The sequence below is a fragment of the Balaenoptera physalus genome, assembly GCF_965194825.1.
Source record: "Balaenoptera physalus genome assembly, chromosome: 10".
Taxonomy (NCBI): domain Eukaryota; kingdom Metazoa; phylum Chordata; class Mammalia; order Artiodactyla; family Balaenopteridae; genus Balaenoptera; species Balaenoptera physalus.
Window position 1 is genome coordinate 43,103,970 of NC_138889.1, and position 19,008 is coordinate 43,122,977.

The 19,008-nt window shown below is 39.1% G+C and overlaps 2 protein-coding genes across 7 annotated transcripts in view; one reads left to right on the forward strand and one right to left on the reverse strand.

The window, feature by feature from the left end:
- VSTM5 (V-set and transmembrane domain containing 5) overlaps positions 1 to 19,008 on the forward strand; it is a 154,279-nt gene that overhangs the window by 69,544 nt on the left and 65,727 nt on the right. The window lies entirely within an intron of this gene.
- LOC309636656 (ester hydrolase C11orf54 homolog) overlaps positions 59 to 19,008 on the reverse strand; it is a 30,722-nt gene continuing 11,772 nt past the window's right edge. For 3 of the 6 annotated variants that reach the window (XM_082410029.1, XM_082410031.1, XM_082410030.1), the window contains 7 exons: positions 14,387 to 14,485; positions 9,114 to 9,187; positions 8,829 to 8,930; positions 7,559 to 7,735; positions 5,961 to 6,110; positions 2,171 to 2,287; positions 59 to 1,228 (listed from right to left, as the gene is read on the reverse strand). In XM_082410029.1, coding sequence (XP_082266155.1) covers positions 1,055 to 1,228; positions 2,171 to 2,287; positions 5,961 to 6,110; positions 7,559 to 7,735; positions 8,829 to 8,930; positions 9,114 to 9,187; positions 14,387 to 14,485 — 893 coding nt within the window. In that variant the 3' untranslated portion in view covers positions 59 to 1,054. Of the gene's footprint in view, positions 1,229 to 2,170; positions 2,288 to 5,678; positions 5,874 to 5,930; positions 6,111 to 7,558; positions 7,736 to 8,828; positions 8,931 to 9,113; positions 9,188 to 14,386; positions 14,486 to 19,008 lie in introns of those variants that run through there. The other 3 variants (XM_082410032.1, XM_082410034.1, XM_082410033.1) reach the window with 3 other exon arrangements.

A 19,008-nucleotide genomic window follows, 5' to 3' on the forward strand; every position in this document is an offset into this window, starting at 1 on the left:
GAATACTAATATTATTTTTGTCTGGAGGTAGGATATTAAAAAGAAACACAATATCATATTATGAATGTAAAATTTTTATTCATTTCTTTTGGTACAAACTAGTGTTTATTAAAAAATAATATTTAGGAATTTATACTCACAGCACATGTTATAGTTAACATCCAAAGACAAAAAATATTTCTTGACAATTTATTATATGCTTAGTACTAAAAAGCTCCTAAATCAGTGTTGGCATTACAAGATTAGAGAGTTGTTTTTGGCTCATGATTATTATAGAAAAACACTGAGGAAAATTTCAATCATTACAGTTGGTAAAGGTATAATTTTATATTGCATGAAGGATAGTAGTCATATTTAGCAATAGCCTCATTTATAAATTAAAGTATACTCACTTCGAGGTTGTATTTTGATGCTGTTTCTTTTCACTTCTGTTCTTGCAAATAACAAGGCACAAACTGCTTCCAATTGACAGTCCAAACAAAGGAGGAATCATGGCTAACCGTCCGGTTGCTAATATTTGTTAAAGGCAAATTGCAAACTTCGGAGTATGGTTCAACATCACCAAAAGGAGTAAAGTTGCTCCCTCTGACCACCTTATTCCATGAAAAAAGTGTACTTTGACTTCTAAAATGGATTTTAAAAATTCAGTAGAAAGATTTAACAACTGTCAACATTTCCAGCACTGATTTTTCTAATACCCAGAAACATCCACTTAGCAGTTGTAAGACTAACTTGAAAAACTGAATATACAAATGTAAATTATTGCCATTAGCTAGTAGGAATCATCACTTGATTCTTAATCCTGTTTATATTTAATTACAAACATAAGACTGATTTTTAGAATAAAAAGAATGAAGAACATCTCCATCCTGTGTCTTTGTTCCCAATAATTCCTTTCAGATAGATCTGTGAAGTAATACAGAGCACAGTGTCAACATACCTTTCATTTCAAAGGCTGAAAAAAATAGGGCTTATTAAGTAGTGAGATCATTTCTATTAGGCTTTATATTAGTATCAATTAATGAGTTAATCAGTCAAACGAGTATCAGTTGATTTAATCTCGCCCAAATGAATGGGTCTCTGTTGGTTGATCAATGCGATAGAGAAACTCTGCAGGTAAGAAGTATCCAAGATATTCCACTATATCTGGGGTGGTGTCATAATGGTAGTGTCCCCCTTCTCCATGATGACTAAAACAATGAGTGTGCTCCAACCGCAAATCAAACCCCTAGGACAACAGAGAAGCTATCTGTTAGTATTCCAATTATTTTGCATAGAACTTGTTTAAGGGGATGGGAGACTTTTTAAATTTATGTTACAATAATTTTTATTTTATTTTTTTTGGTAGGTAATACAGTCACATGATTCAAAATTCAGAGGGTGCAAAAGCATATATTCAGTAAAATGTATCTTTCCATCTCCTGCCCTCACCACTCACTTCCTTTCCTAGACGGCAACCAAAGTAAGCAGTTTCTTCTATATCCTTCCAAAAGGATTTTTTAAAAATTTATTACTTGTATGGTAGTACTCTGCACCTACTGTGCTGTGTGTTGCTCTTCTTCATGTAACAATATAGCTTTCAGATCTTTGTATATCAGAACATAAAAGAGCTTCCTAATTCTTTTATATCTACATGGTATTCTATTGTATGCGCATACCACTTTCCAACTGACATTAGATTATTTCCAGTTCTGCTATTACAGCAATGCTGTCATGAATAACCCTTTTAACTAGTCATTTTATGCACATAAGCATATATTTAATGATAAATTCCTAGACATGTAGTCACTGGATCAAAAGATATAAATAGTATTTTGGTAGATATTTGCTTTGAATTAGTCTATATTATTTTTCTAGGGTAGAATATTAGAATATAATGAACAGTATATAGAACAGCAAATAAGATGATAGGAGACCTGAATCCTGTCCTGACTTTACTATTTAATAATGTGGCTTTGGGTGTTATTTAAAATGCCTGTGCCTTCAATTCTCCAAAGGTAAAATCTGCTCTGCCTAAATCATAGGTGGTCAGATACTTGCTCCCTTACCTTTCAAGACAATTCTACAGACTATCTTAGTTCTTAAATAAGAACACAAAAAGTGCCTAATTCTAAAAGAATATTCTAAAAATCAAGCATTATTGCAATGTAAAAAACAGACATAGACTTACTGGGTCTCTGGAGATAAAAACTGGCAGACAAACCAAAGGAGCCTTCATCTCATAAAAACGTAACCATTTATTCACGTCTTCATCAGAGTTCAATGGGCAGGAAGAAAATTCTGCCGGCTACAATAAAAGGACATTAAACAAGTAAACATACTGAATATTATTGAGCTAAAAATTTATATATAATTTCATTGTTAAAACCTTTAAGTCTTCTTATACATTCTATAGCTATTTTTGGCACCAAGAGAAGTTATATACCCTAGTTTTCAAAAGGACCACCAATCAATGTGTACACACTAAAAGATATGAATGAATAAATAAAGGAGTCTCTCAGTTTTCCTATGAGCATATCCTCATCCCAGTCTTAAATGTCATTATTGATACTGGTAGATGAAAAAAAAGGAAGGCATTGAAAGTGGGGTAGAAGCATCAAAGAGAATAAAATACTTAGGAATAAACTTAAGGAGGCAAACGACTTGTACACTGAAAAGTACAAAGCATTGCGGAAACGAATTTTAAAAGACTCCAGTAAGGGCTTCCCTGGTGGCGCAGTGGTTAAGAATCCACCTGCCAATGCGGGGGACCAGGGTTCGAGCCCTGGTCTGGGAAGATCCCACATGCCGCGGAGCGACTAAGCCCGTGAGCCCTAACTACTGAGCCTGCGCGTCTGGAGCCTGTGCTCCGCAACAAGAGAGGCCACGATAGTGAGAGGCCCGCGCACCGCGATGAAGAGTGGCCCCCGCTTGCTGCAACTAGAGAAAGCCCTTGCACAGAAGCGAGGCCCCAACACAGCCAAAAATAAATAAATAAATTAAAAAAAAAAAAAAAAAAAGACTCCAGTAAGTGGAAAGACATCTTGTGTTCATGGATTGGACAACTTAATATTGTTAACATGTCAATACTATCAAAAGCAATCTAAAGATTCACTGCATTCCCTGTCAAAATCCCAATGACGTTTTTGCAGAAATAGAAAAATCCACCCTAAAATTCATATGGAATCTCAGGGGACCCCAAACAGCCAAAACAATCTTGAAAAAGAAGAAGAAAGTTGGAGGTCTCACACTTATTGATACCAGGCTTGCTACAAAGCTATAGTAATCGAAATAGTGTGATACTAGCATAACGACAGGCATACAGATCAATGGAATAGAATAGAGATCCCAGAAGTAAACCCTTGCATATATGGTCAAATGGTTTCTGACAAGGATGCCATGACCATTCAATGGAGAAAGGGCTGTCTTTTTAACAAATAGTGCTGGGAAAACTGGATATCCATATGTAAAAAAACAAAGTTAGACCCTTACTTTATATCATATACAAAAATTAACTAAAAATGGATCAAACACCTAAATATAAGAGCTAAAACTGCAAAGACTCTTAGAAGAAAACATAGGAGGGAAGTTTCATGACATTGGATTTGACTTTTTGGATATGACATCAAAAGTACAGGTAATAAAAGGAAAAATAAACAGGTGGGACTACGTCAAAACTAAAAAGCTTCTGCACAGCAAAGGAAACAGTCAACAATATGAAAAAGCCTATGGAATGAGAGAAAATATTTGCAAACCGTATATCTGATAAGGGGTTAATATCCAAAATATATAAGGAATTCAATAGCAAAAAAAAGAAAAGGGCTTCCCTGGTGGCGCAGTGGTTGAGAATCTACCTGCCAATGCAAGGGACACGGGTTCGAGCCCTGGTCTGGGAAGATCCCACATGCCGCGGAGCCACTGGGCCCATGAGCCACAACTACTGAGCCTGCGCGTCTGGAGCTTGTGCTCCGCAACGAGAGGCCGCGATAGTGAGAAGCCTGCGTGCCGCGATAGAGGCCTGCGCACCACGATGAAGAGTGGCCCCCGCTTGCCGCAACTAGAGAAAGCCCCTGCACAGAAACGAAGACCCAACACAGCCAAAAATAATTAATTAATTAATTAATTAATTAAAATAAAGGAATTCCTTTTTAAAAAAAAGCCCAATTAAAAAATGATCAAAGGACTGAATTAGACATTTTTCCAAAGAAGACATAGAAATGGCCAACAGGTATATGAAAAAGCACTCAACATCACTATTCATTAGGTAAATGCAAATCAAAGCCATGAGATATCACTAACTCTAGTGCAGATGGCTGTTCTCAAAAAGACAAGAGATGAAAAGTGTTAGTGAGGATGTGGAGAAAAGAGAACACTTGTACACCGCTTGTGGGAATGTAAACTGGCACGACCATTATGGAGGTTCCTCAAAAAATTAAAAATAAAACCACCATATGATCCAGCAATTCTGCTTCTGGGTATATATCCAAAGGAAATGAAATCACTACCTTGAAGAGATATCTGCACTCCTATGTTCACTGTGGCATTATTCACGTTAGCCAAGATTGGGAAACAACCTAAGTGTCAATCAACAGATGAATGGATAAAGAAATTGTTATCTGTCTATCTTTTTAGTTGTCATATGTATATGAAATATTATTCAGGCTTAAAAAAAGGAGGAAATCCTGCCATTTGTAACAATATAGATGAACTTGGAGGACATTATACAACACTAAGTGAAATAAGCAAGTCACAGTCAAATATTGCATGATATCACTTATATGTGGAATCTAAAGAAGTCCAATTTAGAGAAACAGTATAATGGTGGTTGCCAGAGGATGAGGGGGTGGGGGAAATGGGGAAATGTTGATCAAAGGGTACAAACTTCCAGTTATAAGATGAATAAGTTCTAGAGAGCTAATGCACATCATGATAACTATAGTTAATAATAAAGTATTGTTTACTTGAATTTTAAGAAATCCTATAATCCTTTGGTATTTACAAATAGATTTATCTATAATTTTGTTGTAAATTGGAAAAGTAAGTAGTTTCACAAATGTTGTGTCTTTCTATGCAGAATCAGCTGGCTTGCCATTTAAAATTATCAGGATAAAAAACATCAAAACAATACATTTTCTAATGGCTTCATTGTTAAAACAAAAAGGACATTAAGTTATAACACTTTTACACTTCATTCATTTATTCATTCATTCACTCACCTACCAAAAATTATTTTAAAAGTCCTAGATGACCTGGTCTGTCTTCATATAGTATTCCGTCATTAATGTCTTATAAACTTATTATAGTTAGCCCATAAGATTATAATTTTCATGAGTTCTTTCCCTAAAACCACAACCATCTTAATAGCAAAGTCTATATAGGGATTCTAGCAATGAAAATAATCAGTTTCTAAGGCTTATACTCACATCTACCTCGATCTTTAATACAAACAAATTGAGAAGAAAGTTCTAATATATTAATATGAAAAAGGACTCCAGCTGGACATTATCATACAAGTTGCTTTACAGTATTGTTTGTCATTTAAATTTGAAAGTAATATGATCACAGTAAAAGGATTTGTTCAGGGTGTCTTTAAAAGTTAAATTCTCAGGTCTTCCCTGGTGGTCCAGTGGGTAAGACTCAGTGCTCCCAATGCAGGAGGCCCAAGTTCAATCCCTGGTCAGGGAACTAGATCCTGCATGCATGTTGCAACTAAGAGTTCGCATGCCGCAACTAAGAAGTCCACTAAGAAGCCGGCATGCTGCAACTAAAGATCCTACATGATGCAACGAAGATCCCACATGCCACAACTAAGGCCCAATGCAACCAAAAATAAATAAATAAATATTTTTTAAAAAGGTTAAATTCTCAATGTATATTAAAAAAAATCCTACAATCTTAAGCACATGCACACACACACACACACACACACACACACACACACACACACACACACACACACACACACACACACAGGCCTTTACCATAATATGAGTCTTCACTTTTCCCTTCTGAATCACGAAAGTACCTCCCATTCCTACAGGCTTATCTCCATAATGTTTTTCAAGAGTCTGTCTCATACAAGTCACAAAGTTAAGTTTTCCAGTTCTTCTTTTGGCTTTCACCTCAATGACCTAGAGAGGACATAAATATACATACCATTGTTCAAAGCTGCAAAATATTATGTAAATAACTACCCAAGTGAAACATTATATAATTTAATGCCATCAAGCAAATATTCACTTGTTTGCTTCAAGCACCCAGATATGAGCAGAAGTGTCTCAATCCTCTAAGTCTTAATAATATATATAGTATTATATATATATATGAATTATGTATCATTTACTCTAATAATGTGCTTTCTTGGACTGAGAAAGAGAGTTATAGCTAAATTTTATAAATTTATAGCCAAATTCTACACTGAACTCTAGAGATTCTTATTATATGTCAAGGTGGTAAAAGACTGAGAATTCTTTGGTTTAAAGGGATTAACTTCTGATAACTGGAGGGAGGAGAAATGATTATGTTTTCTCATTTCCTTTAAAAATCTGGACTTCTGTTACCTCCACTTTATTAGGTATTTTTGCTTCACTATCTCATTTCCCAAAGTGGCTGAAGTAGTTATCTCTACAAGATCTGGGAGTTCTCACAACAGCTAAAACTTAAATCATCTTTTAAAAAAAAATAACAGCTTTTTGGGGATATAGCTCACATACCATACAATCCACCTATTTAAAGTATACAATTCAATGGGTTTCAGTATATGTATAGAGTTGTGCGACCATCATTACAATTTTGTAACATGAAATCATCCTTTTTTTTTTTTTGTACTAACAGGAAGTAAATATGAAGTGAGACATTAATTCTCCTCACCTCTTCTATAATTTTTTGCTCCCATTTTTGTCTATCTCAATCAATGTCTGATCAGTCAGAAATGAGTAAGTTATGTATATACTAACTATATAGGTAGACATTATCTACTTCAGCTGCATGGTTCATCTATTTGACTAACTCACTCCCCACAGGAACATTCTATTACTTTTAGTTCCTTGGAAAAAAGGCTATCGCTTACTAAGTATTATTCTTTTTTTTTTTTATTTTTTTAAATTTTTGTTTGCGTGTGTCTTTGTTGCTGTGTGCAGGCTTCCTCTAGTTGAGGAGAGCGGGGGCTACTCTTTGTTGCGGTGCTAGGCCTTCTCATTGCGATCGCTTCCTTGTTGCAGAGCGTGGGCTCTAGGCGCGCTGGCTTCAGTAGTTGTGGCACATGGGCTTTGTTGTTTCATGGCATGTGGAATCTTCCCAGACCAGGTCTCGAACCCGTGTCCCCTGCATTGGCAGGCGGGTTCTTAACCACTGCGCCACCAGGGAAGCCCAAAGTATTATTCTTAACCTTAGTTTTAAATGAGACTTTCACTCTGCCTGTAGTACTTTCTGAATCTTTCATAACTGGGTTATTTAAAGAGGTTTGGGACTTAGGTAGCTTTGGATTTTCTTAAGAAAACTACAGTAGTAGGAATAAGCATTCAAATTTTTAGCTATCTGAGAACTCTTGGAGAATACTGCATTTTTAGAACAAAATCACCTTTCCAGGTTGGCCTTCACTGGCAAAAAGATTAGCCAGTAATGCAAACCCAAAATCATGATATTTCTCACTGTATTTCTCAAGTAGGCACCCTCCATCTGCAGAGTTAACATGAGCAAAGTAACTTCCATTCACAGGAGGTTTGTGTTCACTTTCTGTCTGAACAACTGGCATAAACTGAAAAGAAAAGTAAATAAGGTAATTAGTCAATCCTAGTATCTCTATGCAAAGAGAAGATCTTGAATAATGTAACAAAATATTTTGTCCTAGACTTTAAGACATTTTATTTCAAGATCTAATAATAAAACATGAAAAATAAAATATTTAATGTTAGATTCAAAATGTTAAAGATTTACAAATATCAAAAAACTGAAAAAACATTTTAGAAAATGTTTACAGTATTATAGTGTTTCTATAAGATTGTGACATTTGCATCAAAATTTCTCATTTATTTATTTATTTATTTATTTATTTATGCCGAGTGGCTTGCAGGATCTTAGTTCCCTGACCAGGGATTGAACCCGGGCCCTTGGCAGTGAAAGTGCCATGCCACGTCCTAAGCACTGGACCCCCAGAGAAGTCCCTAAAATTTCTCACTTAAATTTTAAACTTTTTCTGTCTTGAACACCAGGCAAATTATATTAATGTTTCTGTAAAAGGACTTGTATGATTACTGACTAACGGTCACACCTGTAAGAGGCTGTGAGAGAATGGGCAGACTGAGCAGGTTATTCATTCTTCTGTTCGTGAGATGTGAAGAAACAGTGATGTTTTTATGTTGGAAATGTGTTAACATACATAGTGATAGATATTACCTTTTGTAAATAATAATCATACTACTGGGGTAGGTCCCCGCAATTTGGTCTGAAAGAGGGAGTTGATTAGATCATTAAATATTCATCTTCTGATTGAAAGCTGCCCTTATACCAGCAAAGATCATAGAGAACTTAGGAATCCTCTGATGTGTAAGGATTGAAATCTTTCACAGTCCAGAGTCCTCAGCAAATCACAGTAGGACCTTCGGTGGACTCCTCTAATACTGAGTGTATGCCATAAGAAAATCTAAATTAGACATGAGTGCTCCATTTCAGTTGGACTGATTGGAGCATGTGCTAGACTCCAAATCTGTATCAAACAGCAACAAATCTGTAGAGAGGTATGACATCAACCACTTACAATTCATTCAGAAGACAAGATTTCTGATAGGGCAGTAAAAGGAAGAAGGCAAACTGTCAAATCAATAAAATAAAATAATTATATATATGCTGACCTCAGAATTGAATCCAAGAGTCTGAAATGGGCCTGCTCCTGCTCCAAGAACAAAAGCTCCAGGAAGCTGGATTTCTTTTGCGATTTTATTTAGATCATAAACCTATACAAGAGGAAACGCATATTATTTAAATCTTATTTATATAAATTCCCAGGTTTACTTTTTATTACTGCATCCATTAACATTTCCTTGTCACATTGGTCAATGGACCTTCTAATAATAAAAACAGGAATCAACCTAATTTTCATAATCTTCATGTGAATGTGAAAAGTAAAAGAAACTTACTTTTTTTTTATTTACAAGAGGCAATAAGTAAGGCACACCTCCTACTTCTGCAATTCTAGTTTTCCCACAGATACCTAAAAAAAATAAATAAAAAAAGCCATCTTAAAAATAGGCAAACATCTAAATTTAAGTATAAAATGCCAGAAGACACTAATTTATTAAGAGTTTATAACTTTTCGGTTCATAGTTTTACAAATAGCAGGGGTTGGAAAATGTAAGTAGCTAGGATCCCTGTCCTGTTCTAACTTCCTGTGTTTCTAATACTGTCATAACCAAGCGTGACTTGATATAGTTAGTAGCATAAAGGCAATCGAAAGTTGATGATACACAACACTGTAAAGCAACTATACTCCAGTAAAAATTAATAATATAAAAAAAAGAAAGTTGATGATGATAGGGCAAGGGCTAGCACTGCAGCCAATGTTTGGATTGGATGAGGTTTCTAGAATTGGTCTATAATGACTTATTCCTTTAAAAATCTTTCTTTTGGGGGAGGGAGGGTTTTAGCTAAAATTATATTTTAATTTAAAATATCTTGGTAAAATATTACTTCTTTTAAAAATCCATATTGTGGGGCTTCCCTGGTGGTGCAGTGGTTGAGAGTCTGCCTGCCAATGCAGGGGACACGGGTTCGAGCCCTGGTCTGGGAAGATCCCACATGCCGTGGAGCAACTGGGCCCGTGAGCCACAACTACTGAGCCTGCGCGTCTGGAGCCTGTGCTCCACAACAAGAGAGGCCGTGATAGTGAGAGGCCCGTGCACCGCGATGAAGAGTGGCCCCCGCTTGCCACAACTAGAGAAAGCCCTCGCACAGAAACGAAGACCCAACACAGCCATAAATAAAATAAATTAAAAAAAAAAATGCAAACCTTTAAAAAAAAAATCCATATTGAGAAGTCCTCTTGTTAGAGTTGTTTGTTATAAGGTTGTTTATAAAAATGACAAGTAATTTTAGGTAAATTCAGATGCTGGGAACTTTCTACTTACATTTTTAATTAAACGTCACAGGTACAGCTAGACACTGTTTGGGAAAAGGCACATTTTTTTTTTTTTGTTAATGTAGAGTGGAAAATCATTACCTTTTATCTGAGAAAAAGTAGTCTTACAAATTTCACACTAACATCATTCCATAATAAATGTAGATATAATTGCTCAATTCAGCTATGCAGAGGACACATGTACAGAATTCTGTGAGGTTCCATTTATAATTACGGATTTTGGAAATGTTTTCCATGGGATCGGCAGAAATTACTCACTTATAAGACTCATAAATGATAGTAACATTAAAGTTTACAGAAGCCATTAGAAGGACTATTTTAGTAGTCTAGGGAAAAGACAAGTAATGAGCTAAAAACAGATGAGGAAATTAAGAAAAAGAACAAAGAAAGGAGAATAGGCAACTATGGTGAAGGAATGAACTGGAATTATTGACCTACAGCTAAGAAAAAGAGAAAGCTAGGTGAGATATACAGATTTCAACGTTGTTGTATGCAAGTAGAATTAAAACCACAGGAGTAGATCGAAAAGCCAGAGAGATTGGACAGAATAAGAGGATGAGGAAAGAATTCTGGAAAGATCAAAATTTAAGAGCCTGCCAGAAAGAGAAAGGAGCCAGTAAAAATGAGGAAGAAAGAACATCATGGAGGAAGGAAAGGCACCAAGGAAGAAGAGGCAAAGAACCAAGGAGAGAGGAGAACCAAGAGGAGAAATAATAGCAGGCAGCAATGGCCAACCAGTATGAAATGTGTAGAGAGACTGTAAGCAGATAGGGTAGGAGTCCCTGGAGAAAGAGAACCAGGAATGGTTTTCTTGACATAAGAGAACTCATTTTGGCCTAAGCCATTTTGTGATCTAAGCCTGGCCACAATGCTTGCCCTTGAACAGGTCTCAGCAATTAATGAGCTTAAGGGAACAAAGGAATGCAGGAACAGAAAAAAGGCAGTGAAACAATAGTGCAGTGATAAAGCAGAGTCCTAGTTCCTCCTCAAGGGATATAGATAATAATAAATCTTGGAGTTCTGCAGGAACTAAGGCCCCCACCCAGGTGGAGGATGGAATGATGATGTTGACCCTCCAGACTTCAGTCAACTAAAGCTTGGACTCTGTAGACCTTTGCCCCAATTCTATGCTGAATTCTCCTCTGCTCAAGCCCCGTCATGCATGTACTCTTAGCTTAAAACTTGCCAGTTTTGCTGTTGGGCAGACACTGCTTTGGGAAAGATCCCCCAGTGTTCTCCTTACTTGCTACAAGTGACAATAAATCCTTCCTTCTCTAGTGCTTTGGTTGTGTCTATTGGCCCGACACCCACCAAGAGGTGAACCTGCTTTTCGGGTAAAAAGACGAAATAATACCAGTAAACACGCCAAGATCACTAGTGACAAGACCAGTTCATGTAGAAAGTACCTAAATATGTTTATGAAAGATCATATATGTAACATATGCATACATATCTGGCTTCCTTAGTATGTAATTTAAAGACTCACAAATTATTGACAAGAACCTAGAAAATTCTTTTTCAAACCAACCCTTTGGGTGACAAAATTAAGATTAACTATTTTTCCTTGTACTCTTCTGTGTTTTCTGGTTTTTATTTTAATTATTTAATCAATTATTTATTTTGGGGTAAAATATATTACCCTTATAATTGGAAGAAACAGAGCTATAAAAAAACTATTATGATAGGGACTTCCCTGGCAGTCTAGTGGTTAAGACTTCACCTTCCAATGCAGGGGGTGCAGGTTCAATCCCTGGTGGGGAAGCTAAGAGCCCACGTGCCTCGGGGCCAAAAAACCAAAACATAAAACAAAAAAAAACGTGTTATGATAAATGCTTTCAAGGTGTGAAGAGAAATTGCCATCTGGTACATAAAACTTCTAGAATTTACAGGTCTACTTAAAGTCAAAGACTGAACTAGAAAGACCCAAAAAGAACATTTAACCCAAATCCCACTACCCCCCACCCCCATTTCAATGTATCTGAAGCCCAGATACATTAATTGGCTTACCCAGGGTAATGAAACCTTAAGTGGCAGAGAAAGAACTAGAGTCCAGGATTTCTACCTAAAACTGCTTTTTAACAAAGATGTCAATTACCTAATAAAAGAGTGAGCAAGTGTGACTGTTTCTCTCCAAATTCCTCATCACAGTAGGGTATAATGAGAGAATGTTGGACTTTGGAAGCAGACAGATCTGGATTTGAATCCTGATTATGAGTCACACTGAGATTACTTAGCCTCTCTTTTTTTTTTTTAATATTTATTTATTTTATTTTTATGGCTGTGTTGGGTCTTCGTTTCTGTGCGAGGGCTTTCTCTAGTTGTGGCAAGCGGGGGCCACTCTTCATCGCGGTGCGCGGGCCTCTCACTATCACGGCCTCTCTTGTTGTGGAGCACAGGCTCCAGACGCGCAGGCTCAGTAGTTGTGGCTCATGGGCCCAGCTGCTCCGCGGCATGTGGGATCTTCCCAGACCAGGGCTCGAACCCATGTCCCCTGCATTGGCAGGCAGATTCTCAACCACTGCGCCACCAGGGAAGCCCCTAGCCTCTCTTGAGCTTCAGTTTTCTCATCTATAAACTGGGGCTAGTACTTACCTTGCAGTGTTATTATAAAAATTTAAGACATCAAATATAGATATCCATCATACTGTCTGACAAATTATATTCACTTAATATTGAAACTGAATGGTACAAATGAACCGGTTTGCAGGGCAGAAATAATGACACAGATGTAGAGCACAAATGTATGGACACCAAGGGGGGAAAGTGGTGGGGGTGGGGGGGGATGGTGGTGGTGTGATGAATTGGGAGATTGGGATTGACATATATACACTAATATGTATAAAATGGATAACTAATAAGAACCTGATGTATAAAAAAATAAATAAAATAAAACTCAAAAAAAAAAAAAAGAAACCGAGCAGGACCCTGTGGGGCTCCTGGGCACAAAAGTCTTTTCGTGTCCCCTGTTTTTTTGTTGGTAGGAAATAGGCTTCATTCAGCTTCTGTGACCTTCCCTGAGTTCCAAAGGGCAGGTTCAAACAGTTGCTAATCAGGGAAGGGAGGGGATGAAGAGACAAGGGAGGAGCGGTCAAGAAACAGTAGTGCAGCCTTGGGGCAGGGTCCTGGTTCCTCCTCACGGGATATACATAACTATATCTTTGAGCTCTTCAGCAGAACTAAAACTCCCATGGACACATGGAAGATGTTAACTACTTGATGAAACATTCTTCATTCCAGAGAGAAGGTTACAGTTCAATAACCTAGAGAACCATAGATCACGGGACCACCTGAGATGATCCTTAGATTGAAGGAATGCAGGCCTTGCAAGCACCCTGATCCTTATGAGAAGCCCTGCCCCTTGACTGTAAGACTCCCCACAACCCCCCCCACTGAGTTTGGGACACACAGTTTTGAGGGCGTTAGGCCTCTGTGGCCCCCTTTGCCTGGCAAAGCAATAAAAGTATTCTTTTCTACTTCACCCAAAACTCTCATCTCTGAGATTCATTCAGCACTGCTGCACAGAGGCTGAGTTTCAGCATCAATATTAATTTCCCTTCTCACTTTAAACACTGGCTGGATAATCACTTGACAAATTTGTTGAAGGGATATTAGTATTTAATAGATGATTCAAATAAATACAAGGCTTTTAAGATCCCTTCTGGTCTTGAATGAATGAATGAATGAATGAATAGATAAATAAATAAAAATTACAGTAAGTTTCCATAACAGTGATTTGAATGATTAAAAACAAAACTCTCGGGGCTTCCCTGGTGGCGCAGTGGTTGAGAGTCTGCCTGCCAATGCAGGGGACGTGGGTTCGATCCCTGGCCTGGGAAGATCCCACATGCCACGGAGCAACTAGGCCCGTGAGCCACAACTACTGAGCCTGCGCGTCTGGAGCCTGTGCTCCGCAACAAGAGAGGCCGCGACAGTGAGAGGCCCGCGCATTGCGATGAAGAGTGGCCCCCGCTTGCCGCAACTAGAGAAAGCCCTCGCACAGAAACGAAGACCCAACACAGCCAAAAATAAATTAAAAAACAAAAACAAAAACAAAACTCTCATGTGATATTCAGGATTCTAGCCTATTGAATATCTATTATATAATTATATCTATTATATATATATTATATATATATTTGTGAAAGTTACAAAAGTACATAAAACACCGTATTTTTCTACAAGGGTATAAAATGAAATTTGACCAATATTAGAAAACACAGAAATTAAGCACAATTTCTAAAAGTTGGGGCAATATCCTTCGGAGATATTGCTTACCTTTTACGGGAAAGGTAAACGGCTCCTTGGTCAAATTAGGGCAATCAACTACAGAGACCTGGACATCAGCAAAGTTATCCGTGAGCCCCTTCTGCAGAACTAATAAAGACAAGGAAAAGGGTTAAACATTAGGTAGAAATTTGCCATCACATATCAAGTCTGCCCTCAGCTGTTTTGTGTGTCAAACTTCCAACCTAAACTTGTGTAATGTATTATTTTTTTATTTTTATTTTTTGGATGTGCCACATGGCATGTGGCATCTCGGTTCCCTGACCAGGGACAGAAGCCGTGCCCCCTGCAGTGGAAGCATGGCGTCTTAACTGCTGGACTGCCGGGGAGGTCCCTAAACTTGTGTGACTTAAAAGGAGGGGATAAGGGACTTCCTTGGTGGTCCAGCAGTTAAGACTCAGCGCTTCCACTGCAGGGGGTGCTCCCCACATGCTGCGCAGTGCAGCCAAACAAACAAACAAACAAAGGAGGGGGAAAAGGTCTTATTAATGAATATAATCGGACACTGGACACAATCACAAGATATGTATATTAAGATACATAAGTACTTGCATAAATAACACTGTAAACTGTAGTCATTAGAAACCACTGAAGATAAACGCTGCACTCAGGTGAGGACGATGTTTCTTTTAGGGAGAGGATTCCAAGTATTGAAATGTAAATATTTAAACTGCTAGAAAGTAAGCAGTTACATGCAACACCTTCATTAATGCTTACAGACAAAATGTTGAGCAAAAGAAGTAAGACATGGAAGTATGTGTTATATGACTCATACGTATTTCAAAGACAGGCAGCTAATCTAAGGTTCTAGCAGGTCAGAACAGTGGTCACCTCTTGGGGTAGAGATATTGACTGAGAAAGTGCAAGGAGTCTTCCGGGATGCTGGAAATATTTAATATCTTAATCTGGGTGTGTTATGGGTGTAAACATGTTAAAATTCATCAAGCTATACACTTAAGATCAGTGTACTTGGGCTTCCCTGGTGGCACAGTGATTAAGAATCCACCTGACAAATGCAGGGGACACGGGTTCGAGCCCTGGTCTGGGAAGATCCCACATGTCTAATAGCAGCTGAGCCCATGTGCCACAACTACTGAAGCCCGCGTGCCTCAAGCCCATGCTCTGCAACAAGAGAAGGCACCGCAATGAGAAGCCCGTGCACTGCAATGAAGAGTAGCTCCTGCTCGCCTCAACTAGAGAAAGCCCTCACGCAGCAATGAAGATCCAATGCAGCCAAAAAAAATATTTTTAAGTAAATAAAATAAATTTAAAAAAGATTAGTGTACTTTACTGTAGATATGTCATAACTCAATCAAAAAGGTAAAAAAGCAAACAGATGTCTCAAAGTTATAAATCTAGGAGCAATGTACTTTTTTTTTTTTTAATAAATTTATTCATTTTTAGCTGTGTTGGGTCTTCGTTTCTGTGCAAGAGCTTTCTCTAGTTGCGGCAAGCGGGGGCCACTCTTCATCACGGTGCGTGGGCCTCTCACTATCGCGGACTCTCTTGTTGCAGAGCACAGGCTCCAGACGCACAGGCTCAGTAGTTGTGTCTCACGGGCCCAGTTGCTCCGCAGCATGTGGGATCTTCCCAGACCAGGGCTCGAACCCATGTCCCCTGCATCGACAGGCAGATTCTCAACCACTGCGCCACCAGGGAAGCCCAGGAGCAATGTACTTTTAAGGATGAAAAGTTCTTATACAAAACTTCTCTAAGGGGACTTCCCTGGGCGGTCCAGTGGTTAAGACTCCGCACTCCCACTGCAGGGGGCACAGGTTCGATCCCTGGTCGGGGAACTAAGATCCCACGTGCCACTCGGTGCAGCCAAAAAACCTTCTCTGACAATAGTGTCAGCCATTAGTTTAAGTCTTGTAGAATCAGACTTTCTAAAATCATGAAGTCATCCTAAATTTAGCCCTAAATATCCTAAATAGATATTCCATACCAGATCTTTTATGTACATGAGAACAGAAACCAAATTGACTGGAAAATCCCCCTACCTAGACTAATGACTGCATATTTATGAATATATAAAGATTCAATGTATGGAAATATAGTGAAATCTATTTTTTACCGATCACAAAGGGACCAAGTTCTGGCTATAAAATTTTCTGTAAAAACTGAAAACAAATTTTAAGCCAAAAAATTTAGATTTCATCTCTGTTTTGTATAGAATATATCTTCTACAGATAGAAAGAAAACAGAAACGTAAAGACACAAGAGAAGATAGGTTGTAGGAAGGCACTCGTCTGATTCCTAGCTGTCCTGTTATATCAGGAAAGACAGACTGACAGAAAAGAAATACAGACAAAGAATACTAGTAATCCAGTTTGTTTACTAACTCCCCTTCAATTTAGGGAAAAATAGGAAGGTTTTAAGAGGAGAGCCACAACCAAGCAAAACGTGAATATACCTCTTTTTTTTTTTTTTAAATAAGAAAGAAAGAGTGGCTTTATTTCTTTGCCAGGCAAAGAGCGAACACAGGCTAGCGCCTCAAGAACTGTGCCCCCTTAACTGGGGAATAGGGTGAATATACTTCTTGACTTCAACCTTATCAGGAGGACAGAAGAGCTACCAGGACAGATATACTTTGAGATAAGGGTAGGTTTTACACTTACCCTCAGAATAGAATCCAAAGGCTGTCAGACAAATGCTAGCATTCTGACAGGCTATACAGTTTTGGATTAGTACTATTCCTGGCTTCGTTTCATATTCCTATTTTTATTTTCTTTTTCTTATCTATATCCCCTCCTTCGAATTAATCTTGGGAAGCTGCCTTAAGTTCTTGTTCAAATAAGACGAAATACCTAAAAACATACGCAGACAGAGAAATCTAAGCACGTTCACTGGCAGTCTGTCATATCAGGAGAGGGAGGAAAAAGATTGGGAACATGATTAATACACCACAGTAGATTATATATTTCAAGAATATTACAACTGGTAAAAAGTTAATAAACCAGGGGTGGAGTCAAGATGGCGTACTAGGAGGACATGGAATTCGCGTCTCCTCACAACTAGGGCACCTATCAGGCACCGGTGGGGGACCACAGACACCTAAGGGGACGAGAGGAACCCCCAGTAACCGGGTAGGCCATGGGGCTTGGGGGGAGTGAAGGGGGAGGAGAAGTGGAGGTGGGATGGGACTGGATCCCCTGAGGAGTGGCTGGGGGAGGGGAAGGGATCCCACACATGAAGGGGGAAATCGGGGAACCATTGGGAGGGCAGAGGATCAAAAGGGAGCATGGCCAGGTTTCCCCTGCCCACGTGGACCCCCAGGAACCTGTTGAGATCCCTGGCCTGATCCTCTGCCCACCTAGGCCCCCTCCAGCCCTGCAGGTCCTGAGTGAGTGGGAGGGAGGGAAGGGGGAGCAAAAGTAAAGGCTGGACCTATGGGACCAGCACCCTTGAGGGCCGGCCAGGGGAGGGAAGCAGTTCCTACACCCAGCGGGACCCACCCATGGTTAGGGGTCCAGCAGTGACGGGGGAGACCCTGGGGGAGACAGTGGGGGAGGGGCACAAAGGAACGGAAGGGAATGGGGCCAGTGCTTTCTCTATCCTCTTAGGCACCAGGGAGCCTGTTGGGCTCCAGGGCCTAATCCTCTGCCCTTGGAGCCTCCCTCCTGCCGTGCAGAGCCAAAGCCCCGCCCCTACACCCCCACCCAGGGCCCTACCTCTACACTTGGAGACCTCCTCCAATGACCTGGGCCTAAACCCTACCCACACACCCTCACTCAGGGCCCTATCTCCAAACTCCGGAACTCCACACTCCAGAGGCCCTCCTTTCGATGTGCTGCCTCTCCCCTTCTGTGCAGGTCCTAAGCAGAGGCCCCGCCCCACCCTCAAACATCACCGTGCCTAGGCCCCGCCCCATGCTCAAGTGTCACACCCCCACCCGCTTAGGCCCTGCCCCACCCAAAACCCCACCTCTGCCTAAGTTCCACCCCCTGGCTAAACTCTGCCCCTAGAGCCAAGACTTTTTTTTTCTTTTCTTTTTTTCCTCTTTTAGATTGGGGTTCTGTTTTACCTCGTTGATTCATTGTTGTTGATTCTTTTATATTTTTATTTTTTCCTAATCTTTTATTTTTCTAATTTTATTTTATTCTTTATACTTTGTTAGTGATCTCTCTTTTTGGCTTGTTCCCCCACACCTTTATTTATTTTTTCTTTTTTCTGTTGTTTTATTTTACCTTGTTGCAGTTGTTTCAATTATAGTTTTATTTTTCTAATATATTTTTTATCTTTCTAATTTTATTATCTTTTTTATTCTTTGATATTGTACTGCTCCTTTTTCTCTTTCTTTCTTCGCTCTTTTTTTTTTTTTACCACGCCACAAAGCTTGCGGGATCTTGGTTCCCAGGCCGGAGGTCGGGGCCCGAACTCCTGTGGTGGCAGCTCTGAGTCCAAACCTCTGGACTAACAGAGAACCTCAGACCCCACGGAATATCAATTGGAGTAACACCTCCCAGAAATCCTCATATCAGCATCAAGACCCAGCTCTATCCAACTGCCTGCAAACTCCAGTGCTGGACGTCTCAGGCCAAACAACCAGTAAGACAAGAATACAGCACCACCCTCAAAAAAAAAAAAGTGAAACGACAAAAAAATTTGTTACA